The sequence below is a fragment of the Emys orbicularis genome, chromosome 1 (genome assembly GCF_028017835.1).
Source record: "Emys orbicularis isolate rEmyOrb1 chromosome 1, rEmyOrb1.hap1, whole genome shotgun sequence".
NCBI classification, from domain to species: domain Eukaryota; kingdom Metazoa; phylum Chordata; order Testudines; family Emydidae; genus Emys; species Emys orbicularis.
Window position 1 is genome coordinate 329,748,872 of NC_088683.1, and position 27,761 is coordinate 329,776,632.

The window sequence follows — 27,761 nt, forward strand, 5'->3', positions numbered from 1 at the left end:
CTGATTTAGATGGTAAGCTCTTTGTGGCAGGGGTTGTTTCTCATTATGTGTTTGTACAGCACCTAGCACAATGGGGGGCCTCACTGTCAATTGGGGCCTCTAGGCACTACTAAAGATCAGAATACAAATAATGATCATTATAACTGTGCTGCTTTATTGCTGCCATTTGCAATATTTACATTCCTCCTTCACACCTAGACCATCTTCATTTGTCAACTGTCATGCAAAGCCTACTGTAGGGAAACAAAGTTAATGCTGGTACAGGATACAGAAAATTCAGTATTACCATTTTATATCAGTAAAAGAATTTTAGGGATAGACACAAATGAGAACCAGAACTAAGATGCCTACAACTGAGCTGTGACTACCCTTAGAAAATTTGTTGGTTTTGACACTATCTGACAAAGCCCCTGTCAAAGACTGTTGTCCTACCAGGTCCTAGAATGTTCTGGCACAAAAGTGTAAAATCTACTCCCTGCACTGCTTGAGGAGAGGCAGGGGAAGTGTAGCTGGGGTTGGGTTTTGTTGGGGTTTTTTTGGCAAATAGTTTATTTGCCAAAAAATGCAGCTTTGAGTCAATCAAAACTGTTCTTGAATTTGGGTCAAATTTGGCAAATAGTATCAGGCAAAAAGAAAGGAGGGGGCACAATTTCCAAGAAAGTCAAAATGTTTTGTTTTGACTTTTTGATTTGAAACAATGTTTCATGTAGAAATCTAGCTAGATTTAACTTAAAAAACACATAAAAGGTAAAAAAACCTGGAATCAAACATTTTATTTCAGATTGAACAAAATGTTTCATTTGACCCAAAACTTTTTTTTTTCATTTTGGTGAGAAAAACTATCAATGCAGAGCCACTGAAACTAAATTTTGTTTTGGATGTTTTGGTTTAGTCACGAAAATCTATAATTTGCCCAGCTCTAATGAGATTTTTCCAAAGTTGATTTGGTCATGGAGCATAAGAGCTCAAATACTACACAGTGGTGGGAGAGGGGCAGATAGACGGTTTCATCACTTCAGCAGTTTCCCTTAGGTAGATAGAGCTAAAGCCCCAATTCTGAAATTGATAACACTTGAGTGGATTCTTGAACCAGCACGGAGATCCTGAAGTTGATCTGACTCTATGCCACTGCAGAAGCCTGCCTGCACATTGAAAATTATAGTAACAGGGACTGAACTGGTAGCCATTTTGTGAAAGCACTGTTTGTATCAATCATTTATCAGATGGAGGAGCTGTGCCCCCATTGATTTAATCCTGACACCGCCTGGAGGAAAACAGTTAAGGTACCGCTGCTTTGGGTTCTGAAAACCTGGGTAACAGATTTGGCAAGCCAGTTGCTAGGAGTGGTAGAGAGGAAGAGGATAATTTATACAAATGATTTGCTGTGCTGTGCAAGAAGGGAGGAGTGCAGGACAGGGTAGCAACCTAGAATTTCCCAGTTTCATGGTCCACAAGTCAATTTACGGATACATTCCATTACTGGGACTCAGGTCCCAGGCTGGTGGCCTAGTCAGGGGAGTATGTCAGAAGGAAAGGGAACATCTGGAAAGACAGAGCAGTCAGAAATGATTTTAGGAAATAGCTTGACTGATTTTGTACAGGACATGGTAATGGTCTTTGGAAGCCTGGAAGCTTTACTGGCCCCGGAGCGTTCCTGCAGCTCTGTAAGCAGATCGTAGCAGATAAAAAGATAGATCAGTTAAAGGCAAGAATGGAGGACCTAAAGAAGGAAAGGTTCAAGAAAGAAAATGAAATAGAGGAGTTAAAGAAAGATAAAATTGAGAAAGACAAAGAAATATCCAACCTGAAGACAGCGCAGATAGTGGGAATGCAAAAGCAAGTGTGTGATAGGGACAGTGAACGAGAGAGCAACAGGCTGAAGCAGGAGGTATTTGGATTGAAACAGCAGACAATGGAGAGTGAAGGACCTGTTAGAGCCTTACTGAATGATTCCCAGGATAAGACCCAGGCACATCAAGGGGAATGTAAGAGACAAAGTTGTGCTCTCAGAGCCATCTTGGGAGAGCAGAAGGGAATAGTGGCTGCGATTCAAGGGAGTCATAGTCTGGGAAGGGGGAATGGGTCAGAGGAGGACGCCGACTTGTATCCTTCTTATGATGATGATGAGAGGGATGGTCCCCAGGAGCTTCCTTTTCCCTTGGGCTCTTCTGGGCAGTTCCCGTATGGTCCCTTGCTTGAAACACTGGAAGAATTGCAGATGCCCCCACCCACAGTCACCACAGTGAGAAAGATTGTTTCCCAAGGTGGTAACCAAGGAGGGGAAGAACAGCTAGAGAGCAGGGCTTTCACCCCTGACCGGGCTAGAGCCGCAAGGAAATCGGTTGGCCTGTTAAACCGGAGCACAGCCTTGGGATGGTTGGCAAAGATAGCTAGCACCCTGGTCTCACTCTGGCGGATTTGGCGGCAACACCCCCATTCTCCTCTCAGCGCCAAGATAGGGGCTAGGAGTGTGGGTTCCCAGATGCTTTGGCCCACGGAGCCACACATCTAGATTTGTTGCTGCTGTCTGTATTTTTTCTTAGCTTAGGTTTTCCCTCCTTCCTAAGTCATTCTTCACACACACACTGCTACTGCTTCCACTCCCCCTCCTTTTTCCGCTCCCCCCACCTTCCACTTATTCTTTCTTCTCACACAAACACCTGCCACTTCTTTTTTCTTTTGTGCTTTTGTTTGGAAAGTTAAGGGTTAATGCCACAGCTGAAAGTATTTTACTGTCCTTAAAGATATGGTTACCAAGCAATAAGGAATGTTAACTTTGCTACTGATCCTAATTACTGCTTAGAAGCAGTTTTGAGAAAAGTAGTAAATGAACAAAAGAAGGATCTGGCCCAAAGATTGCCTCTTATGTTCATGTGGCTATAAGGGGATCTGTGGCTCCGCATGAAGCAACATTGTTTAAAGCAATAGCCCTCCCAGATCAGACTCTAAAGGAAGGCAAGGGCTAAAGGGGAGAAGGGAGACAGGCCCTACAAAAGTTGGGGCAGAGCCCCCGGTCACTGGCAGGTGGAGATGGCTCCTAAGGTACAAGCCAAAGGAAAAAACAGATGGCTTGTCCACTCTGAAACTTTTCAGAGTAGCAGCCATGTTAGTCTGTATCCGCAAAAAGAACAGGAGTACTTGTGGCACCTTAGAGACTAACAAATTTATTAGAGCATAAGCTTTCGTGGGCTACAGCCCACTTCTTCGGATGCATATAGAGTGAAACATATATTGAGGAGATATATATACACACATAAAGAGAGCATGAACAGGTGGGAGTTGTCTTACCAACTCTGAGAGGCCAATTAAGTAAGAGAAAAAAACTTTTGTTAAGCCTGGCTGAGCATGAAGGGAAGACCCCCAAGTGCACCTCCATCACCGCCCTGTGGGGAGGCTGGGTGTCCCTAGTCCCCCCCCCCCCCAATAGTGCCATAGTTGGACACCAATGGGTGGAGGTGAATTTCACAGTTTATGTGGAGTTTGAAGGAGGGGCATTCAGGCAGAATTTGTTGTTAGATACAGGTGCCACTTATTCCTTGATAAGTCCCCAGAATGAGAACCTGTTTGAATCTCCAAATGGAGTTAAACCCTTACAGGGGTTTAATCATAGAATATCAGGGTTAGAAGGGACCTCAGGAGATCATCTAGTCCAACCCCCTGCTCAAAGCAGGACCAATCCCCAGACAGATTTTTGCCCCAGATCCCTAAATGGCCCCCTCAAGGATTGAATTTACAACCCTGGGTTTAGCAGGCCAATACTCAAACCACTGAGCTATCCCTTCCCCTGAGGCACAAAGTATAGTTCCCTTTTGCAGGGACATTCTGTATTGGGTAGGGAAGAGGTGAAATAAAGGGCAATTTGGCTTAATGGATTTGGGAGGCGAAGGGCTCCTGGGAATTGATGTCTTGAAGAATTAAGAATGTTGATTTTGCTAAAAGGGCCCTATGGGAAATGCCTCCTGGGCCACCCTGGGAGCCAGTGGAGATTTCAGGAAGCTACAGGCTAGCAGCCCTTGAGGCATCTGAAAACTGGAGTGGCTCATGTGGCTCCCAGAAGTCCTAGCAATTGCAGAGAAACACAGTTACAGGCCCCAATCCTCCACCCCAGATGCAGTATAGGTATCCAAAGGGTGCAGAAGCCAGCCTGAAAGAAACAATTGATGCCTACACACCAGTGAAATATGTACTCACTGGCAAGATTAATAACTGTTATGTGTCCACCCCCAGCAAGCCCTAAGCAAATCAGGACAGATGAATTTGCTCAGCCCCAAGTGGATGCTCAAAGCAAAGTTAAAAGTTCAAGAGCCCCCTCCCTGGGAAAAAAGGAGGGGAGGAAGAAGAACTCAGACCCAAATGGGTCTGAGTAAAAGTTAATAAGTTTAGTTTAAATGTTTAGTGATTCCTCCCACTACATGGGGCGGGGGGGGGGGTTGTTTTGCTTTGTGTTTTAGATTATTAATCGTGTGGATGCTGGAAGATCTTGGAGACGATGCACTCCTGTGTGCTGCTTTTGTTGGTGTTTGGATTGCAGACCTGCTCCTTTGGTGGTGTGAATCCAGAACCTCTTGTATTCGTGGTGTGGGGAAATGTCCATAGATGACAGTGGAATGTAAAGTGAACAATACCCTCGATGTCACTACTGATCCCAACATCCTTGGAGAACAAATCACTCATTTGGGCCCCTTGGACAGATATGATGCCACTTCAGTACAATTGAAAGGCTTGGACTTGGACAAAGTAAATATTAGCGTGGGAATGAGTGAGAACTGGCAACGTATCTTGGTTTGGATTGCAAATGGTCTATGCTGTCAACTACAGAATCCCTACCACTTCACTGGCAACAGCACCATCCTCATGTATACACAGGAGGTTAGTGGGGGAGTGGATTTGTTAGTGGGAGGAATTGGAGGCTACCCAGGTGGCAGGGCCGGCTCCAGCATTTCTGCCGCCCCCCCCCCCCCCAAAAAAAGCCGCGATTGGCGGCGGCAGTTCAGCGGCAGGTCCTTCGCTCCTAGAGGGAGTGAGGGACCTGCACCCCCGAATTGCCGCGGGTGCCGCCCCTCTCCCTTGGTCGCCCCAAGCACCTGCTTGTTAAGCTGGTGCCTGGAGCCGGCCCTGCCAGGTGGGTACGGTTGTCACTGAGTGGGAACTGACAGGCTGCTATTTAATTGTGATGAGCCCAAGTGCATTCACTTGCAGAATGACAAGCGGACATCTCCAGGGGAAAAGACAATTCATTTTAGGCTGAAACACTCCCTTTCATTCCCAAATACCAGACAAGAAGATTTAAGGAAGGCAAGACTATAGGTATTGACACCAGGAGGGGAATGGGATGTTATTTTTCCCTGTACTTTGGAGGCTCCGGGTGCTCAGGAAATTTATAATAGGGACAAAGAATGTTTGGCTAATAAAGTAGTTAAATGGTGCTTGGTAAAATGGTTATTAACATGCAGCCCAATATGACATGAAAATGGCTCCTTCAGGGATCCCATGGAGTAAAATGTATAGAAGTGTGGATTTTGGAATTAACTGTAATTAATTTGGTTGGAGCATATGTGGTTCAAACCAATGTAAAGAAGTAATTAGTGATTAATACAACCCACACCCTGAAAAAGGTTATTGTGGACCTCACCTTAGCAAACATCTTGGCAAGAACCCCATTGTGAAAAGTTTGTCCAGTCATTATATGAGGGCTGGAAAAATTGGATTAATTTTCATGATGTCCCCTGACCGCCCAAGGACAGAGTAAAAAGAGACACATTTGGCCCAGGGGTAGGGGTTCTTAATAGTACAAATGAGGAAGTGGTTGGGAATAAAATGAATGCAGTGTGGCAACACCTAAAGGATTTAGCATTGCCTCTGAGGGGATCCTCAGACCAGCTAAGCTCCGTACAGAATGGGATGGCACATGTTTTAGAGACATGGGAGCAATCCCAAGAAAAGGACCACCTCCACCTCTTGCAAGCTGTTGGTGCCCTCCAGAGTAATGTTTCCTTGGCTCTGGAATGCATGCAAATGCAGATGTGGATTATTGATGTGGTAAAGGACATGATTTGAGATGGTATGAGTGGGATACTCCCACTGGAAATTAGGAGCATTATATGGAAAAATTCCACTAAGACTGAGAGGGATTTACAATTCTGGTGGAAAATAGTAAATGTTTACCTATGATGAAAGATCTGGAGAAATCACTGTATTTGTTTTATTAATGTCAGAAGCAGAAATAAGGTGGGTTTCCCCCATTGTAGCCTTGGGCCTTAATGTTAATCAGACAGTGATGGAGCTCATGGACCACAGGGTATGGGTAACAAAAGAGGCTCGGGGTGACAGACAGTAGAATTGGGAGCCTGCTTAGAAAAACATGGGATTGGATATAAATGCACCACAGGCTGTGTATTTAGAAATAACAGAGGGAAAATGTAATTATGCTATTAATCCATTTGTAAATGAAGCTGTGATTGTGTATATGGGTGATAATTGTGTATGTGTTAGAAGTTGGTGCCCGGTACCCATAATTAATTACGTGCATCATGTACCACATAATCCCCATGAAAATAGATTTTTTTGCCACATTGTAGTTATTGAGGGATGTGATTTTAATTTCAAGTGACTGAATTAAAATATAGCAAATGAAAAGTGAAATATAAATTGTATTCAAATGTAATACTTGTATCCATTGAATGAATTTAATTGTTTTGCAGATATTGCTTCAGCATCCCCTTTTGAGGAATTATTTATATGATGCAAAACAGGAGGCACATAAGATTATGGTCACTGTCCATCACTCAGCCAGTGAGATTAAACAAATAATTGAGAGGGTTAGCAAAGATCTGGAATACAAATATCCAGAGATATTGGTGGGATGGTCTCCCATGGTAACAGGGATTTTTAATCTGTTTTTACATCCAATTGTGGTGATTTTGGTGTTTCAAATAGTGGCAGTTGTTTTGTTTCTGGTGCTGTCATGCTGAATTCGAAGGAAGATCGATGGGTTGCAAAGCCCGCACTTTTGCAAACCATGGGTACTCCTCAAGGGAACCTACATGAGGGCTAGTCTCTAACAAGGCAGAATCAGGGGTGAAAACTGAGAGTGCCAGAAAGAAGACCATTGCTCAGTCTCGGTTGAAAGCCTTGAGCCCATGCTGGGCCGCACTAGTAACCCACTGAACTCGTGTATGTATGTGTAGAGATCTTAATAGTAAAGGTATATGATCTGCAAGGAGGGGAGTGTAGCTCCTGAATTTGACATTCCTGCATGTACACCACAATTTGATAGTACTGCAGTCAGCCATTTTGTATGTTCACCCACTGCCAGCTGATAAATGCAAAGTAATGCACATTGGAAAACATAATCCCAACTATACTTACAAAATGATGGGATCTAAATTAGCTGTTACCACTCAAAAAAGAGATCTTGGAGTCATGGTGGATAGTTCTCTGAAAAAAATCCACTCAATGTACAGCAGCAGTCAAAAAAGCTAACAGACTGTTAAGAACCATAAGGAAAGGGATAGAAAATAAGACAGAACACATAATGCCACTATATAAATCCATGGCACACCCACAGCTTGAATTCTGTATGCAGTTCTGGTCACCCCATCTCAACAAAGATATATTAGAATTGGAAAAGGTACAGAGAAGGGCAAGAAAAATGATTAATGGTATGGAACAGCTTCTGTATGAGAAGAGATTTTAAATGGTGGGATTTTCAGCTTGGAAAAAAGTCGACTAAGAGGGGATATGACAGAGTTCAATAAAATCGTGAATTGTGTGGAGAAAGTGAATAAGGAAGTCTTATTTACTCCTTCACATAACATAAGAACCAGGGGTGACCCAATGAAATTAATAGGCAGCAGGTTTAAAATAAACAAAAAGAAGCACTTTTCTACACAATGCACAGTCAACCTGTGGAATTTGTTGTCAGGGGATATTGGGAAGGCCAAAACTATAACAGGGTTAAAAAAATAATTAGATAAGTTCATGGAGGATAGGTCCATCAATGGCAATTAGACAAGATGGTCAGGGATGCGACCCCATGCTCTGGGTGTCCTAAGCATTTCATTGACAGAAGCTGGGAGTGGACGACAGGGGATGGTTCACTTGATGATTGCCTGTTCTGTTCATTCCCTCTGAATAAAGCACCTGCCATTGGCCACTGTCGTAAGACAGGATACTGGGCTAGATGGACCATTGGTCTGCCCCAGTATGTCTTTTATGTTCTAATGCCAATACTATGAACTATTTGAAAAGGGGAAACAGGCAGGTGTCCTGCTAAGAGAAAAAGATAACCTACCTCAGGAAACCAACAACTGTCTTTGTGTAAAGGAATTTAGGTTTTAGAATAAAATGCATGTCTGATGGAAGAGAATGAGATTCTCTTCATCAAGATTGATTCAGACAATGGAAACAACACAAAAACAAAAATGCAAGTCATTTAATAGGAAACTGGGATTTCACATCACAAATGCAAATATTAGGAGAACAATTAAATATCATCCAGAGAAAAACAAAAACAAAACAAATAACACAAATAAACAAAAAAAACCCCTAGAGATAGGCAATTTTGTGAGAAAGAAATGGAATGACAACATGACTATGATGCTTATAAAAGAAGTACAGTCATAAATCAAGCCAGACAACAGTTCTAAACTAACTAAATTAAGGACCAGGTCCAAAGCTCATTGACACAGAATCATAGAAATGTAGGGCTGGAAGGTACCTCGAGAAGTCATCAAGTTCAGCCCCCTCAGCTGAGGTAAGACCAAGTAAACCTAAACTATCCCTCACAGGTGTTTGTCCAACCTGTTCTTAAAAACCTCTAGTGATGGGGATTCCCCAGCCTCCGTTACTAGCCTATTCCAGAGCTTAACTACGCTTATAATTAGAAAGCATTTCCTAAACCTAAATCTAAATCTCATTTGCTGCAGATTAAGTTCATTACCTCCTGTCCAGCCTTCAGTGGACATGGAGAACAATTGATCACAGTCCTCTTTATAACAACTCTTAACATATCTGAAGACTTATCAGGTCCCCATTCACTCTGCTTTTCTCAAGACTAAATATGCCCATTTTTAAAAATCTTTCCTCAAAAGGTACTTCGAAACCTTTTGTCATTTTTGTTACTCTCCTCTGGAATCTTTCAAATTTGTCCACATATTTCTTAAGAGTGGCACCCAGAATTGGACACATTACTACAGCTGAGAACTCACCGGTGCCAAGTAGAGCGGGACAATTACCTCCTGTGTCTAACAGATGACACTCCTGTTAATAAACCCCAGAATGATATTAGCCTTTTTCACAACTGCTTCACATTGTTGACTCATATTCAATTTGTGATCCACTATAACCCCCTTTTCACCAGAACTACCACCTACTTAGTTATTACCCATTTTGTAGTTGTGTGTTTGATTTTTCCTTCTTAAGTGTTGTATTTTGCACTTTCATCTTGTTGAATTCAGACCAATTCTCCAATTTGTCAAGGTTGTTTGCAATTCTGATCCTGTCCACTGGGAATCCCTCGACTCCAGTGGATTTTAGCTTAGTCCCTAAAGAAGACTAGCAAGGCTTATGTATGTGGCTCTGATGTAAAGAATAGTTAAATAAAGATGAGGGGGAAGATTTTCAAACGCATATATGGGAGCTAGGCATCCATCTCCCAAGAGTGCCTTTGGAAATTTTCCCCCTAAATATTTTTCAGCAGACTTAGACTATGATGCTGCAAACTCACCATTCACTTCTTAGTTGTCTTTAATACAAAAGCAATTGCCTCAGGCTAAGGAAACAGAAAAGTCAAAGAGGCCAGAGACTCAGAAAGGTCTACTAAGACCTTGAGAAATAGGAACAGACAGAATAATTCCAATGTTTTTTTCCTCCAAGGAATATGAGACAAAACAATCAGTAAAATTCTGAAGTCCAGAGTTTACATTTCCATGGCTAAAAACCAAAAAGAACCTAGGAACAAAAAACAGTGAAAACATCATCAGTGTTTCAGCCCAGCAAATAGAAAAAGAAATGAGTGCAAGAAAAGATCTCTACAGATGTAAAGTTAATTCAGTTTCCATGCCTATTGAGTCTTTGGCCCCTCAGTTAGCAATTCCTGGCAGTGCGTAGTTATTATGAAGATGTTTCCTGTTCTGTGGATAAAGGTCTTCTAGGAACTGGACTGGAACCACCAATTCATTTCAGGTTGGCCACCAAACAGCCATTGATGTGGTAGATATTTTGATTGTTGGTTAAATTGAAACCTGTGATATACAGGTGAAAGGCTCTGATGCAGCCACTAACTTATATATAGGTTATGAAAACATACAAATAACTATCCAGTTAAACTAAGCTTGCTCTGGTGTTACTGAGAGTTTTTTAACTCTTTTAATACAAGACCCCGATCTGAGTACTGAAGGCTGATCAGGTGTCCGCATATACTCTTGGAGGTCAGTGGGTGGCGCTATTCCTTGCAAAGTATAAATTTTACTATTGAATAGATGTTGGTGAGCGTGAATTTTTAAAAACACGTTCCTCCCGAAATATTATGATTACTAAAGTACCTCCATATTCCCTCCAAGATATGAAGTTATCGAAATAACCATGTAGTTGTTTATTTGCAAGGGACCAGGGAGAGCAAATATAAGCACTCAGTCCTTGGAAGGCATGCTAAGGCAACTGGACAATGATTACATGCTACAAAGGAAAACTAAGAAACAAAATGTGAGGCCCCCTGCAATTGACACTTACTTGGAGATGAGGAGGCAGTGGCTATGGGAATGTGCAGACCTGGGCTTTAAACTCACCTGACTGCCTCAATGGAACTGTACCTGAGACAAAAGCATGTCCCCAAAACAGCTGTATGGACTCTCCAAGAGGAGAAAGCCAGCGAGCTGGTTTGTGCCGGGCAGGGTCCCGTTCGGAACGGCCCTGATCTTTGAAGGATGGTCATTCCCCCTGCGTTATGACCGCTGAAAAAGCGCCAGACCCAGCAACTCGGGAGCCATTCGCCTGCTTTTCGCAGCCCCAGGGCCGAGCTTTGGAAGGAGCAGGGGCGTGGCGTCTGTCCAGCCGGTTGCTAACTTGATGGGTTCAGCCACGCATGGTCACACGACGTGCCAGCGGAGATGGCTGAAGAGGAGACCCTGGATTCGGTGGGATTCAAACCTTAAATTTCATTAAACTTTCCCACGTCCCGCTGAGGGGTGGGGGGTGGTTTTACCGCCTTTCTTCCTTTTATTGATTGCCCTCTTGAGAGTGGCCTGAACTTCCATGTGCCGGGAAGGAGCTTTGTGAGCGACCGAGCTGGGCTGGCTGGGGCCAGAGCTGTTTGGTAAGCTGGCAAAGCCGCGGCATGGGGCTTGGGGAAGAGGTGGAGGGCGGGACGGCTGCCCGCTCAGCCTATAGGCGAGTCTGTCTGAAATGCAACTCACTCTCACTATGGCATGGGCAGTCGCGTATTGCACGCGGTAGTTAACTACTTGTGGCATCCCTCAGGTATGAGTCGGTATGTGTGTGCCCACCCCTTGAGCAGCGTAGGGGCGCCTGGGGCTGGCTGGCTGGGCTGGGCAGCATGTTTGCGATAACCATTTGTTAACCTTTTGTAGCATTTCCGTCAACTATAGAAGTGTTAGAAAGTAACGGTTCTGTGCCCGGGGCCTTGCAGCGGTCTAGGTAACTAACTTTCTAGAGCTTTTTAGTACCCAGGAGAAACTCAGTAGCATCCCCCCGCCCTTGATTTTATACTTTTTTTTAAATAATCTGGTGAAAGTTTTTCCTTTCGGGATTTTTTTTTTTAAATGAGCCATGACTCAAGGCTCTCTGGATCCTTCTGCACAGTTTAAGTGTTTACTACTTGACAGCAATGCTACTACCGCAAAGCGTAAGTAACATTGTCCTGCCTGCGTCTGGGTAGTAATAACAACATGCTTACTAGGTTTATTCACGGTTTTTGTTTCTGCATATTCAGCCTAGGGGGGGAAAACACAAGACGATTTTCTTTTACCATAATCACACGTTGATTTCTGGATTGTTACTATGTTGTTTGGTTTTGCTGAGCGTGATGTGTTTATTTAAAATTGCTCATACAAATATGCTGCCTGTTGATTAGATTTTGTAACATTTCAATGTTGGGTTATGTGTATGTGCTATAGTAGTAGAAGTATGTATTTACATTATATATTCTATAGATACACTATATGTGTGTGCATATGTATATAGCAGGGGTCAGCAACCTTTCAGAAGTGGTGTGCCAGGTCTTCATTTATTCACTCTAATTTAAGGTTTTGCGTGCCAGTAATACATTTTAATCTTTTTAGAAGGTCTCTTTCTATAAGTCTATAATATATAACTAAACTATTGGTGTATGTAAAGTAAATAAGGTTTCAAAATGTTTAAGAAGCTTCATTTAAAATGAAATTAAAATGCAGAGCCCCCCGGACTGGTGGCCAGGACCCGGGCAGTGTGAGTGCCACTGAAAATCAGCTCGCGTGCCGCCTTCGGCATCTGTGCCAGAGGTTGCCTACCTCTGGTATATAGCACAGACGTATAGCTCCATCTGTGTGATTGTTCCTCACTGAAGATGTGATTAGGCCGAGATTTACTCTTGAATATAAACAAACTCTAAAAATGTATCCATCCTATACGTCTCTGAATGCATGCAAAGGTCAATTCAGAGAGCTGGCACAGAGAGATGCCAGTGCAACTGTGCACCAGAATGGTGTTGCAATTGTCTTTATTGCCTTACAACACAGTGCCAGGCACGGTCTGCCACTCATATTATGAAGTGATGAGGACAAGTAAATATGAAAAGACATAAAAAGAGAAAGGAAGGGAAACTACGTCGTTTTAAAAACGTCGCTCTGTTCAGAATAAGCATCAGTTGACCTGGCACTAATTGCCCTGGCTCAGCAGTTTGCTTCCTGCTGAGATAAGCACCTAACAAGGGTGGTACCCAGAGACCTATAATGCAAGGGGATTCATAAAAAGCATGTGGATATAATGAAATGGTAAATTAAGCATTCTTTGGACAATGTTAGAACAATGTTACATACATAATATACTAAGTCATGTTTAATTTTATGTAGCGGTACCGTATCGTTGGTATTATCTCGGGAATGATATTATCAGTTTGTCTTTTATTCTCCCTCCCCTTCATTTTAATTACCAGAGCTATTGCCAAAGTACAGTTAGAAGACTATATTTATTTTGTTAAATCAGTTTAGCACTAAGATACATTTTAGTTCCTTTTTAATCTTGTAGTGGTGGAAAATTCTTCAGCCAACTAGGTATTTCTTTTAGCTTCTTAAAGGCACAACAATATGCGATAAACAAAATGTATCTCAAAAGCCTTCGGCTTTTCTTCTTTCAGTTATATCGTAATATTACCTTGAAGGGCATAAATGTGTTGGGTTTTTTTCCTATGCTGAAATACATTTATTGTAAAAAAAAAAAAAGAAAAAACCTAGAATGTGAGCATCCATAATAATAGCAAAAGATTGAAAGGTACTTTAATACATACCAACCCCTTCGCTTACACGGACAACAATCTTTGGTCTAACCGTTACGAAAAAGCTGCAACCGATGAACATTCAATTGTTCAAAATCCCAAAATAAAATACTCGAATAATAATTTTACTTGAATACAATAATCTTTTGAATTCCCAGAAAGATTAGTGGTTCAATTAGGCAATGCTTGCTAATGCAAGACTTAAATAGTAGGAATTTTTCTTTAGGCAGAACCCTTACTCCCTGAAGAAATCATATAAGATTGAAATGTTACCTGAAATCTTGACAGCATGTACAGCTTATAATAAAATGTAATTGAGAGGAGCAAGCATTGAACCGAATGTTCAGAAAAGATAAAATAGCATGCAGTATAGAATAATAGGCACATGCAAATATTTTCTTCTGGTAAAAATACGTCTGAAAGGGTTTGGAACATGGTCACCCAAAAAAATTCTCTCTTTAGCTTCTCTCCGAAATTGTATCAATCACAGTCACTGTTAACTTCTTTGAAACCCCCTTCCCACAAACCTTTCACATTCCTCCCAGGGTCTCTGCAAGCCATTAATGACAAGTGTGTGTGTGGGGGGGGAGGGTAATGCTTTTAACTCAGAACTCGAATGGGGCTGTACATCCTTCGTAACTTTCTGGATTATGCAGTTTTCAGATCTAGGAGACTGGTACTATATGGGCATCTGACAGATGCATCTCATTCATGCTTCAGCCATTCTAAAAGTAGATTTAGTTTAATTTAAGCTCCAAAGTGTTTCTGCAATGGCTTGCTCGCTGCCCATTGTTCTACATCTTTAAAATATAATTTGCCAGTAAAACGCTCTGCATTTACAAATAGCAATCTAAAATGGCAATAAAACATTTTCTGGGTTTTTCCACTGAGAGTGGTGAACAGCACAGATTTGTTTTGCAATTAAACAGAAGGGTGTAGCAGATGCGGATTAATGGGCTACCTTCCTGAGGTCCTTCTGCCTTTCTTTTACTCAGGGAAAACTCTCACTGCAGTTAGTGGGAGTTTTGCCTAAGGATGTCAGGATTAGGCTCAGAACTAGTAAAACATCTAAGGTAATAACAAGGGCAGGTGAATGACAAACCTTTACAAATATAATAGATCCAAACTTTGTAGTATTCCTTCTGTATGCAACTGATGTACTGTTCTCATAAAGGATTTAATATTAAAACCTTAACATTTTCAATGAGTTTGCAAGGTGAATTTAAAGGAAATATTGTGTTTACAACCCCTCCCCAAGAAAGGAAGAAAGTTTGGTTCAAAAACATTTGTTCTTTGTGTACAATTTATAGCCATTTCTTTCCAGCTAAACTGAAAAGTGTATTGACTCTCTCTTTTTCAGTTTAACTTGAAGACATCTGATCATAAATATAATAAAGATGACAGGAAAAATTCTTAATATTGTGACACACTTGAAACCTTGTGTAATGTCATATCTGTGAACCACTTATACTAAATTAAAAATGCTATATTCAACCAATGGTTAAAACTATAATGGACAGTGACTGAGGTATCTGGTAATTTAACTAAAAATGAGATGTTAACAATTTCATTTTTCAAAGTTCTTTTCCCATTTACATGCCATTTTCTCTCAAACACATGTATAGAGAGATCAATGTAACAATCTAAAACAAATAGGAGATAAAGATAACAAAAAAAGATATAACTAGGAATAATAGAATGAAAGGAAATTTAGATTTTATTTCAGGAAAATTCCTGACCGTGACATCTATTAGGTTTCAAAGTAATCTTCCACAGGATGTTGTAGAAGCCTCATCTTTTGATATATTTAAAATGCGATTTGACAAAGTATTACATATACACCCATTCTCTCTTTTTGGGGACAATCCTGCACTGTCAGGGAATAATGGCCTTATGGTTGTTTAATGTTTCTAATTTCGAAGACCCTTATCATCAATTTTAAAGATGTTTCCATTGAAAGTGATGAGGAATTTTGCTCAATTATGGATGTAGCAATATAACCCTAGACTAATATATTTAATTAACTAAATGGTTCTGGTGATATAACATGGGGATAAAATTTTGAGATTCTACAATTTATATTAGTCATACTCCTTCACACACAATTTATATGATGTGCTGTCATGACATCTTCAAAAAGTATGGCTAGAAGTGATAATTGTCAATGAGTTATCTTTTCTCTCCTAAATAATAAATGTGATAAGAGATCAGTCATCATAATTATAAGGCCCTACTTGAATCACGGGATGATCTTCAAATAATTGCAGCTGAGTTGCGCACAAGACATGGAAAAATCTCAGAAAAATAATAATGGACCTTTATTAATAGCAGTAATTTGGAAAAGCCAGAGAAGACCAATTGTTTAAGAAAAATTTGCTGGAACGATATAAGAGCTCAAGTATTATATTATGCCTGCTAATTTTATTGAGAACCAGATATATTGCTGCAACTATATTACATTAGTTTAAAAAAAAGTGACTGGTACAATATAAAATTCAGAAGACTAAAAGTCTTAAAACAACTGCTGTAGAAATCGAGTCCAGTAACTTTAGCCTTTTACATTTTACAAGCACTGAATGTTAGTGCAGTACTAATTGCATACTCTAAATGTACACAAAATCATGGACTGTGCAAAATAAGCTAATTAAAATCAAAATTGCAGTGGAAGCCTAACATTGCAGGATCCGCAATCTCACAAATGAAGTAGGGCCTTTATATAAAATTTTCTCTTTCTCTCTCACTTTACACACACGCACCCACCCACCTACTCACACACACATACACTTGATCTCATACCATTTTGTAGTACCGAAACTTGTTTCTCGGACAGCCATGATATTTGGACAGTGTAAGGATGAAATTTTCTGAATATTTTTAAACTGTTATGGCCAAGTTCTTCTCTCTTTATTCATGCAATTGCTTCCATTAGACTAAATATATATTACCATCCCATTGATTTTTAAACCAAATTCCTATTGATTTTTAAGCAGAACTCCATATTTTTCAATGGCATGATATGGCCCAAAGGAATTACTGTTGAGACCTTTGCAGTTATTGTTTCACCAGTATTTTACTAGCATGTTATCTTACTCTGCTCAGAGCAGGTCGAGATAACCAGTAGCAAAGACGAGTGTCTCCACCACCATTGCTATCACTGACAAAGCTACACAGACAAAGCTAGGACACCAATGGGAGATTTGGGGTCTGATTTGCAGGGGTGATGAGTGACCCCAAGTCAATTGGAGATGCCAATGTGCAGCACCTTTGGAAATCAGGCTTCTAACACGTTTTTATTTCTGTAATATATACATTATGGAGGCACTGGTTACAGCCAGATAGTTAAGACTGAATTGAGTTTTACACTTTAAACATAACAAAGCAGTTGAATACCTGCTTTAAGATTATTCTGTATCCTCCTCACACTTACAGCACTTTTTCTTAGAGTACTGAATACATTTTCTGATAACATACACAGAAATCCATTAATTAGTTTATGAGTTAGAATTAATTTTTAAAGGTGTCCTTTAAGAAATTTAGCATTCTGTCAGACCATTTTTTGTCCCCAATAATCTCAATCCAGGCATTGTCTATCTTAAAAAAATGTTTAATAACACTGATACAATAGGAAAGTATAGAAAATAAATTGTTTAGGATTACTGGTAATTTCCCCCTGTACTCTGTGTAGATGAAAGTTTCTTTTTCACCAGAGACTGAATAATATAATTCTCCTTCAGAGAAACTCACTAAAAAAAGCCTACTTTCAAAATGGCCACCACCTCTTATTGTTCTGGACATGATTGAGACTACAAGTGGCCCTTAGCAAAGATGGCCATCACTCCCATTCACCAGGTCCTCACAGTTCTCTTTTCTGCTTCCTGACAGCATGGGGCCATCAACTTTCATTGGGATAGCTTGGTGTCACTTTTATTGGGATCAATGGGAGGCAGTGGCCATCTTTAGTCTGTGGACTCAGACTCATTGAGAACACTGGGCGATGGAAACCATTTAAAAACAGGGTAATTCTGAGTGAGTTTCTGTAAAGGAGAAGATTTAAGGAGCCAGCCTCTGCTGATGGAGAAACACAGGGATAAAATGACCCAGCCTCTGCTGATGGAGAAACATAGGAATAAAATGACCCATCATCCTAAATACTGATCTTCCAAAACTACCTATTTCACTAGGTTTACTCAACAGAGAGAGCAGGGAAGGGAAATTTTGTGTGTGCGCACAGAGGAATGTGAAATACAGGAAGAAGGAGGTAACCTGATTTAAGGTTGATAGTACATATTTTCAAATCATTAGAAATATCAAACTCTAATTTTACTGTTCACATATAACCATTTTAATAATTAAAAAACCTCTTAGATAAAATACATGAAAATGGAGCTATTATTGGGAGTACATTAATTTAGCACAAAAATTTACAAGTTTAATTATCTTCCCAAAAATTAACACTCCTCTTAGTTAAAAAATAGCCTCAAAACAAGTATTATAAACCCAGGAAATTCAAAGCTAAGATTAAATTTAGAAGAAATGTAAACATGTTAAAGTACAGAAATGTACAGTTAAGATACTCAAATACCCTTAGTTCTGCCTTGAAAGAAAATATTTTTTTTTTAAAAATCGAATGTGTCTTTAAAAAAATCAGTTTAGTTTAATCACATAGTGCATAGTATCACTATTACTAATAATGCTGTATTAGAAAAGGAGCTTGATAAGCTAAAAGGGTTAGTGAAAAAATTGTTAGCACTCTAAGGTTTTCTTAAACTATAAAATAATAACTGCACATTGTTACTAATGTGTATGAAAGAATAATATCCTGAAAAACCAAGCACTTAATTTCTTTGTATTAAAATAGATAGCATCGTAATTGGAATTGCATATCTAAAATTGAACATACTGTATTTTAACTGAATATCTGAAAGATATAGTAGAATATATAATATAGTACAATTCATAAACATGGTTTTTGAGGGGAGGAAAGGGGAATGAGATATTTTCATTTCTGAAAAAAACAATGGTCTGAATAGAATCAGAAATAGAATGTAATTTAACTAACAAGTATTCACTTGCACTACTGCATTCCTTACAGAAAACCAAGTGGTGCATTTTACATATGGTTACAATGCATTCAAGAAAATCAGTTCCTGCAATGAAACAAGATGTTAATGTCTAGATAATTGTACATAGAAGCTGTTAGACATGTTACAGTTTATCATGAAGACTGTTACACATATTTTGAAAAAACAGGGCTTTGCAAAATACTGGACACTACAGCTACAAATCCCTGTAAACTAAATACAGGCAGTCCTCGGACTTACAACACAATTGCGTCGTAAGTCGGAACGTCGGAACTTGGAACTGCAATCTACACCATTGCGGGACCGAGCATTGTAAACTCGAAACCTATAGTCGTAAGTTGAATCAGGATGTCAATGTAGAAGCGTCATAAGTGCCATTCGTCATAACCTGAACATTGTAAAGTCAGTAAATAGAATAGCATTTGACTGTGGTAACCACTTTGCTAATTGAGAAGTGAACAGCACACAACATATAGTATGTATGTAGTTTCTTCTTTGTGCTAAGGAGTGAAGATTTAAGAGTATTTTCTTTGTAGACGATCTGATTCCATCACACTAAAACTTTAATTTAGCCATTTTAATATCAGCATCTTGAGAATTTAAAAACCAAACCAAGGGCTAGATACCCAAGCTAATCTGATAATATACTGAGGGTCTTATATGTACAAATTACTTTACTGGATTTCCAGCTGGTGAGTAGGGGGAAGAGAGAAGCAATATGACACAGGTGTTTCTGAAGTTAGCCTTATTGACTGCCCTTTACACTTTTTCAGAGGGGTGTTGACATGTAAAACACAAAACATGGTCTGAAGTATCAAAGTTTACTAGGCTAGTGAGCTGCACTACCTTCATGCAGAAGCAAAACAAAAATAATGGCTTCTATTTTCAAAAGTGAGTAACGATTATGGGTGCTTCCATTTTTGGTGCCCAACTTGAGACAAGGGGTCTGATTTTGAGAAAGTGTTCAGTACCTGCCCTCTGAAAATCAGGTCCCTTTAAAGTATCTAAAGTGGGCACCCAAAAACAGAGACTCTCAAAATCACTAGACACTTTTGAAAGTTTAAACTAGCAGTTTTTCTCACTAAGAATAAGGCCATGAGGAATTTCTCTGCTAAATGATAACTTTATATAGCAAAAGCCTGGGTTCCAACATGATGTTGTTTGGCAAAATAACCTTATTGAAGCACCAGTTCCCAATGGGAACCAATTGACAGGATACTGGGGAAAGTATCATTCATTTATACTATTCATCTCATGGTTTCTAATATTGCATTCCACATTTTTGAAGTTTCTTTTATCAAGTGTTCCTTTCCGATCAAAAAGAAACAAACTGAACTATTACTTGATTTTCAAGAGAACATGCTTATTTTCAATGTAAACATTCACATTCATAATTACAGAATTAGGCTGTAAGCTCTTCGGGGCAGGGACAATTTTTTTGTTCAGTGTTTATACAGCACCTAGCACAATGAGATCCTGGACCATGACCAGGACTATATTATATTATTAATCTAATAATGTCAGCCAAACTTTGTGTAACTTGGCAGTTTTATCTCACTAACAACAACAATATTACTATTCAATTAAGATTTTCTAAAAATAGGCAAGAACAATTAGATGCCTGGTCAGCATATCTGAGATGGGGGAAGTAAAAAAAACGAGCAGGCTAGTACTTTGATATTTAAATCCTTCTACTAGAGATTACAGGTCTGAGTCTCTGCTGCCTACCACCCTGCGGTTGACACTTACACAGTACAAATTAGGTGTAAGACTCTAGCAAATCAGAATTCTCTATTCACTGCACAGGCACCGGCTTCCTCCAGGCCCTGGGGTACTCACCCCCTGCTCCGCCCTAGGCCCTGCCCCCAACCCAACTCCTTCTCCCAAGCCCCCAGCCCTGCCCTACGTCTTCCTGCCCCACCTCTTTCCGCCCAGTTCCTCCCCCTCCCCCCAGTGCATCCCCCCGCTCCTCTGCCCCCCCCCCACCAGCGCCTCCTGCATGCCACAGAACAGCTGATCTGCAGGAGGTGCTGGGAGAGAGGGGGAGGAGTTGATCAGCAGGGCCGCTGGTGGACAGGAGGCTCTGGGTGCCGGTGGGTGCTAAGCACCCACTAATTTTTTTCCGTGGGGGCTCAAGCCCTGGAGCACCCACAGAGTCAGCGCCTATGATTCACTGACACTGATGGTCACATTTTACACAGGTCTATGCAATTCTAAACACACACACATATACATGCAATATTCTGTAATAGAAAATATACTCCCCAATATATATAGATATTTTAATACATGTCATATGACATGAAACATAATTAGTCAAGTATTTATTTGGGGATTTATATAATTATCTACTTCTCTATTTTCTTTTAATAACACTGCTATAATGTTCTTATTGTAGGTTAGAGATCTGAAACAATGGGTGACTGGAGCTTTCTGGGGAGACTATTAGAGAATGCACAAGAGCACTCCACGGTTATTGGCAAAGTTTGGCTGACGGTACTATTTATCTTCAGGATCCTGGTGCTGGGGGCTGCTGCTGAGGAAGTCTGGGGAGATGAACAATCGGACTTTACATGCAACACCCAGCAACCTGGTTGCGAAAATGTCTGCTATGACAAAGCCTTCCCCATTTCCCACATCCGCTTCTGGGTGCTGCAGATCATCTTTGTCTCTACGCCAACCCTCATCTACCTGGGCCATGTGCTGCACATTGTGCGCATGGAGGAGAAGAAGAAAGAGGAAGAGCTAAAAAAGAAGGGAAGCAGCAGGGACAGCAACCACCAGGGGGGAGCAGCAGCAGCAGGTGGCCGAGGGAGTAGCAACAACAGCAGCACCAATAAGGAGCCACCCCCAAAGAAGGAGAAGCCACCAATCCGTGATGAGCGGGGTAAAATACGCATCAGTGGTGCCTTGCTCCGCACCTATGTCTTCAATATAATTTTCAAAACTCTGTTTGAGATAGGCTTCATTGTGGGCCAGTATTTCCTGTATGGCTTTGAGCTGAAGCCACTCTACCGTTGCAGCCGTTGGCCTTGCCCAAACATTGTGGACTGCTTCATTTCACGGCCCACTGAGAAGACCATTTTCATCATCTTCATGCTGGTGGTGGCATGTGTCTCGCTGCTGCTCAACATGCTTGAGATGTACCACCTTGGATGGAAGAAGCTCAAGCAAGGCGTGACCAACCAATACCGCCCTGATCCACTCCCCATTGCACCAGCTACCATTGCAAGGGACTCCAAACCTGTTACTCTGCCACTGCCATCTCCGGCACTGTTCCCTACTGTCCCGCCTGCTCTGCCGGATTCCCGTGCCATCACTCCGCTGCTCTCTTCACGGACTGTGCCGCCTTACTATGCTGAAGCCACTGCTAGGGCACAACCAGCCACCACAACTTCCCTGGCTGGCTACCCCGGGGCTCCTCCATTTTCTGAGGAGCGACACAATACTGCCACTCCCATTCCAACCTCCATCCCAATCCCAACTCTATCCCCCATCCCAACACCTATGCAAGCCATCACCCCCTACTTCAATGGCAGCAGCCAGGCCTTAGCTGCCGAGCAGAACTGGACCAATCTGGCAGTCGAGCAGCAGAGGAAGCCACCAGCCTCCAGCTCAGCTGCCTCCTCTCCCCCCAGCAGCATCGGACAACAATCTCCAAAGCAAGAGGTGGCCAGTGAGCAGCCGCTGCCATCGCCACCTCTTTTGCCACCTGTAGCAGCAGTCAATAGCAGCAGCAGCACCAGCCTGAGCAGAGGAAGCAGCAGCAAGTGGGATGTAGAAGGTGAAGAGGAGGCCACAAAGGAGTGGCCAGTGTCAGCTGCCTGCACTACAGTAGAAATGCATGAGCCGCCACTGCTCATAGACACACGGCGCTTAAGCAGGGCTAGTAAGTCAAGCAGCAGTAGAGCCAGGTCAGATGACTTAGCTGTGTAACATGGTCCCTAGCACTGGGAGAAGCAAATGATGAAAGCAAAGTGTGATGGGGAGCTGCATGGGGATGAGGCCATGCCCCAGTACAGGGGGTGAGGGAGGCCAGGGTTCCAAACTTTGAAGCTTGCTGTTCTTGCACTCTGTGAGTTGTAGTGGGGATAAATATCTACATTTTCTAGTAGGTCAGGGGTGGCCAAAGTGCAGCCCGTGGACCAAGGGACCAATCCCTCTGTCATTGACATCAGTGACAGACATCCCAATGGCAGCCATATGGAGGGCTTGCACAGATGACAGGTGGTGGCACTGGTGGCAGCTAGCCATGTGCCTGCATATGGAAGCTCTTCCAAGAACAATGTTAATACTCTTAGCCCTCACCTTCACTTCCACTCATCTTATATAAGCACTTCATGAGTAGAAGCCTTGACTTCTTTCCTTCCTCTGAAACCCCATGCACACCTGTTTAACCACCTCCTTGAAAATGAGGATGGCATATTGCCTGCTGGCACCTGTCATCTCTGTGGACCAACCTGCCATATTAAACATCAGGGTGACAACAGTCTCTTCCATTTAATGCAAAGTAGGGCAGCCTTTGCACTCATGGCAAATTGCCAATGCGACGCTGTTGGCTGGGCAAAGTTTGGATAACCCCTGTAGTAGCTTTTATCATTCTGAGCTTCATCTTTGTATTATTATAATAATTTTTTTACTCTTGACCCATAAGGAAATGTCCAGTTTGATCTTCTGTCCGGTGTTTGCCAACTGCGACCACACAATTTTTTTAAACCCATGTATTCCTTTGAATATGTTTGGTTATATTTTGAGATGACTTCTGAAATTGCTTAGAGGAGGACAGGAAACTAAACCACACACCTCATAAAATATTACACAGAATAATTGTAATCCAGAAAGAAAGGATTATGATTTCAGTACACTGTGACCCCGTATGTTGCTCATGAACAAAACAGTAGGTTAAAGTATGGTACTGCATTTTAGACTATTAGATACATGCTTTTATCAGCTTAAGGTAGTTGGAAAAATGCTTAATAGAAGTAAAACTAGTATTTGAGCAGTTTTAGAATAAATTTTAATCTGTAGATTTAAATTACTTGACAGTGTACTTATACATTTTAGTTTGATCTTTGATCTCACAGGAAAAATTAAGGGGAAACCAAAGTAAAGTCCAAAGCAATATTGTTTCCTGCTGTGTTCTGTAAGTGATTAGCCCTGTCCTACAACAATCTGTAATGTCTTACAAACCAATAAACAGCAGACATAGAATATACTGTACTGCAAAAAAGGTGACTAAAATATCATGGCAACATTTTAGGGGCCTCAGGGCCTATTCTGATTCCACAGAAGTCAATGGCAGAATTCCTATGGACTTCCATAGGAGCAGGATTGGGCCCTCTCATCTTGAAGTCGTTATTCAATCAAAACTCCATTGGAAGTCAAATGAAGTTTTGGGTGCAACAAGGAATGTAGGATTGGGCCCATTTCCCTTAAAACTGTGAAGAAAAGTGATGGGTATTTTTCTAAGGAGTCAGCTTTCCTTAAAAGAGACTCCATCTTTCATTCCCATTGTAACAAATACTCTCACATAAGTCAGTCAGAAGTTTGAACTCCTGATAAAGTTGGTGAGAGATTTGGGTATACAAAGAATGCAGAATCAGACCCAACTTTTGTTCTTGTGGTTGAAAAGATCATTTCAATTAGTTGAAGTCCAGCACTATCCCTCTGGCTGCCATAAAACTGAACTTGTATTTAGCTGTGACATTCTGAGTACCTGTCCCAGACCTGAAGAAGAGCTCTGTGTACGCTCTTTTTCACCAACAGAAGTTGGTCCAATAAAAGATATTACCTCACCCCCCTTGTCTCTCTAATATTCTGGGACCAACATGCTACAACACCACCACAAACATAAAGCTGAACTGCCATAATTAAAATAGTGTAGCTAAGTTCACTTAAATAACCTTTACATGTTCAAAATGTGTTGGCCTGGCCATGTAGTGCTTACTTAGGGAACTGGTCTCAACTTTGCCTATGTAGCTAAAGGCTACAAGTGCAACTGATAATATATGTTTTCCTAAACGTGTTGATTTTATTAAACGATTAACAATATTTCCCATCAATACAGACTAAAATGTTATACTTTTAATATTTCCTGAACAGACTCAAAATTATTTCTGAATAACCATGGAACAGGGTTTGGGTTCTGTCTTGAGACCCTTATACAAGTTGTCTCATTGACTTCAGTTGACCTACTTGTGTGAGAAAGGGTTGCGGGATGCAGCTCTAGCCTGCTAACAGTCTTGGGGCGGACACTGCATATATAATAAAGTCAATATGCATTTGTTAATATGCTGATTAACAAGTATAACCAGATAGCAACTATTTAGTAGTCAAGTTTAAGGCATCCTCTCAGGAGCTGTTTTAAGACATTAAAAACAGACAAACATACAAGCTAAAAGAATTCTGCTCTCAGCTACACCCATGCAACACCACTGAAACTAGCACGAAGTTAATAGGGTTATACTAAATGTACATAAGGACAGAATTTAGCCCTCAAAATTTTTAGATCTACTAACATTTATAGCAGTTTCTGAATGTCAGGTCATTATATTGCTGAAGTAACAATGTGCACCTCTATATTTTAATGACTCAGAGAACTGCATCAAAATTCATAGGGCCAAATTCTGCTCTCATTTACACTAATGTAAAGAGTAAGTATCTCCAGCTGTATATTGATATAACTAAGGCCTTGCTTCAAAAAAGCATTTTGAGTACATGCTTTGCTGGAGCAGGGCCATAGAGCAGAATATTGACCCCCTGTTACATATTGTCACTAATCCTGCAATCCTTACTCAGGCAAAACCCCCATGGAGTGAGCCCATACTATATATAAAAATCTAAGAGGAGAGATTGTTATAACTTGCTTAAAATCAACTGATATTTAATCTACCATTTTCAGATTAACATGTGTGCACACAGTTCAAAGAGTTTTGTGGTATGTGGCATTTTCAGGTATAGTAAAGATTGGACAGCTGTCCTTGCAAAAGACCCATTTATTTCAGCAGCAAAGAGTCCTGTGGCACCTTATAGACTAACAGATGTATTGGAGCATGAGCTTTCGTGGGTGAATACCCACTTCGTCGGATGCACGAAGTGGGTATTCACCCACGAAAGCTCATGCTCCAATACGTCTGTTAGTCTATAAGGTGCCACAGGACTCTTTGCTGCTTTTACAGATCCAGACTAACACGGCTACCCGACACCATTTATTTCAGTTATACAGGGTAGGTGTGGGGAAGGAGAATTGCAACTCTAACTGTGCTCCCTGGGAGAAACCTGATCTAATAGTCTCCAGACCAGATCAACAATAGTTTGAAAAAATAGATAAAACAAAACAAAGCTACAACTCACAGGTTGTGTTTTTAACACTGGCTTCTTTAAGTTCTACCAAAACAACTGTAAAAGCTCAAGCTTCTTGGTTAACCACACTTTAATTTAGAGTGTTATAAACTGTTTCTTAATTTCAGTCATGATAACTGATCTTGCAGAGGCAAAACTTCAGTTGATTTCAGTGGACATTTTGTCTCTTTGAAGGCTGCAGGATCAGAAGGGGGAAACAAATTTATTTGAAAATATCATTGGTGGGGCAAATAATGAGAGCTTTACTCGGTCTTTACTCATGAAAATTGCCATTTAAATCAATGGGAGTCTACTAAATAAAGAATAACATAAACTCAGTATGGTTGGCCTGGAATGCATAATATTTTAATATGCTTATTGGGCCTGATCCAAATCCCACTGAAGCCAATGGAAAGATTTCCGTTAAGTTCAGGGAGCTTTGGATAACACCCCATAATGCTATTGGATCTGATTCCTGCACTTCTTACTTAGGCAAATCTCCTGTTGAAGTTATAGAGCTTTCCTTAAGTAAGGAGCACTGATATAAGCTATAGGGGATAGGATAGTTATGGGTTTTTTCAGTATGTGGAAAGTGATTAGTTTATGCCAAAAGGTATACATTTATATCTTGAAAACATTTGTCTGAAGAATATGTTTTTGAATAAAAATTAAAATCAGATTCAATTTATACCTTAAATTAATTGTTCTCTAAAACTGCTGTAAACACCAAGACGTAACATGTTGTGAAATGGAACTGCATCTGTGGATGGAAATATTTGTAAGTTTTCCAGATAATTTTGTCTGCCATACTTTGTTTCATTTGTCTCAAAAATGAAAATGGTAGCAGATGTTACTGTAGATGGACTTGATCCTGCAGCCCTTACTCAAGCCTGGAAATCTTACACATCTATTTAACTTTAAGAGGTGTGTAGATCATTGTAGGATTGGAACACGAATAAGGACTACAGAATTGTGATTGATGTTATTTTAAATTTGAAGGAAGTACTCATCTTCACTGTGTGGATAGATGGGTGGTGGAAAGGATTATTACATGTGATATTTAAAATGTAAAAGATAAAAGGAAATGCTAAAATATGCAAAAGATAAAAACAGAAAATGTCACACTTTGAACAAGTTACCAGGTATATAATGTTCTATTTTTTGCAATAATTCAAGGAATTTGACATTTATTTCCCTCTCCCAAAAAAACCCTCTAGATTTCATTAGTATATTTTCCACAATATTTTCACAACTGAATGTGTAGCAAAAATACAAACATTTAATAAAATTTATTAGCACATAAATACATTGTTTTTTGACCATCAGAATATTTATATTGTTTTTTGTAACTGGGCCTGTACAGTTAGTGCAGCTATCTGTTAATACCAAAGAAATGAAGCATAGATGATTTATAAACTACACAGTTCTTTTCTTTACATTTTGATTCAGTGAAAACAGTCTGATAGAACTTCCTGGTAACTCACCCTTAATTAAAATTTGAATATTCTTGATTTGAAAATCTAACTCATGATTTTTCATACAGAAAAAGAAAAAAGTGATCTTTAAAACACTGAGCTTTCCCAGTATTGGTCTATAGCTTCTTGTGAACATGTAACATGCTCTGAAAAGACAATATGGGCCAAACTCACCTCTGGTGTTGCAGTAGAAGTCAACTGGTATGCAAAGATGAAGTTAATGGCCCTACCCCAGGGATTAATTTGGTCCAATATGTTTGCCATCCAGTAAAGGCACTCATCACTAATTAAGTGCACTGATACACTGTAATGCTTCATATTATTTTCTTGTCTGAATACCTAATAGTAGGATCAGTAAAAAATTAAAACAATCCT

General features: G+C 40.5%; 1 protein-coding gene across 1 annotated transcript; it reads left to right on the top strand.

Moving 5' to 3' along the window:
• The first annotated feature begins 20,985 nt into the window (after positions 1 to 20,985).
• GJA3 (gap junction protein alpha 3) lies at positions 20,986 to 22,506 on the top strand. Its single transcript, XM_065405576.1, has one exon. It carries the CDS (start codon positions 20,986 to 20,988, stop codon positions 22,504 to 22,506), a length of 1,521 nt encoding a protein of 506 aa, XP_065261648.1.
• Positions 22,507 to 27,761: the final 5,255 nt, after the last annotated feature.

What these genes read in the sequence shown, in the direction of transcription:
- GJA3 (XM_065405576.1), top strand. Translation starts at nt 20,986, where the DNA reads ATGGGTGACTGGAGCTTTCTGGGGAGACTATTAGAGAATGCACAAGAG.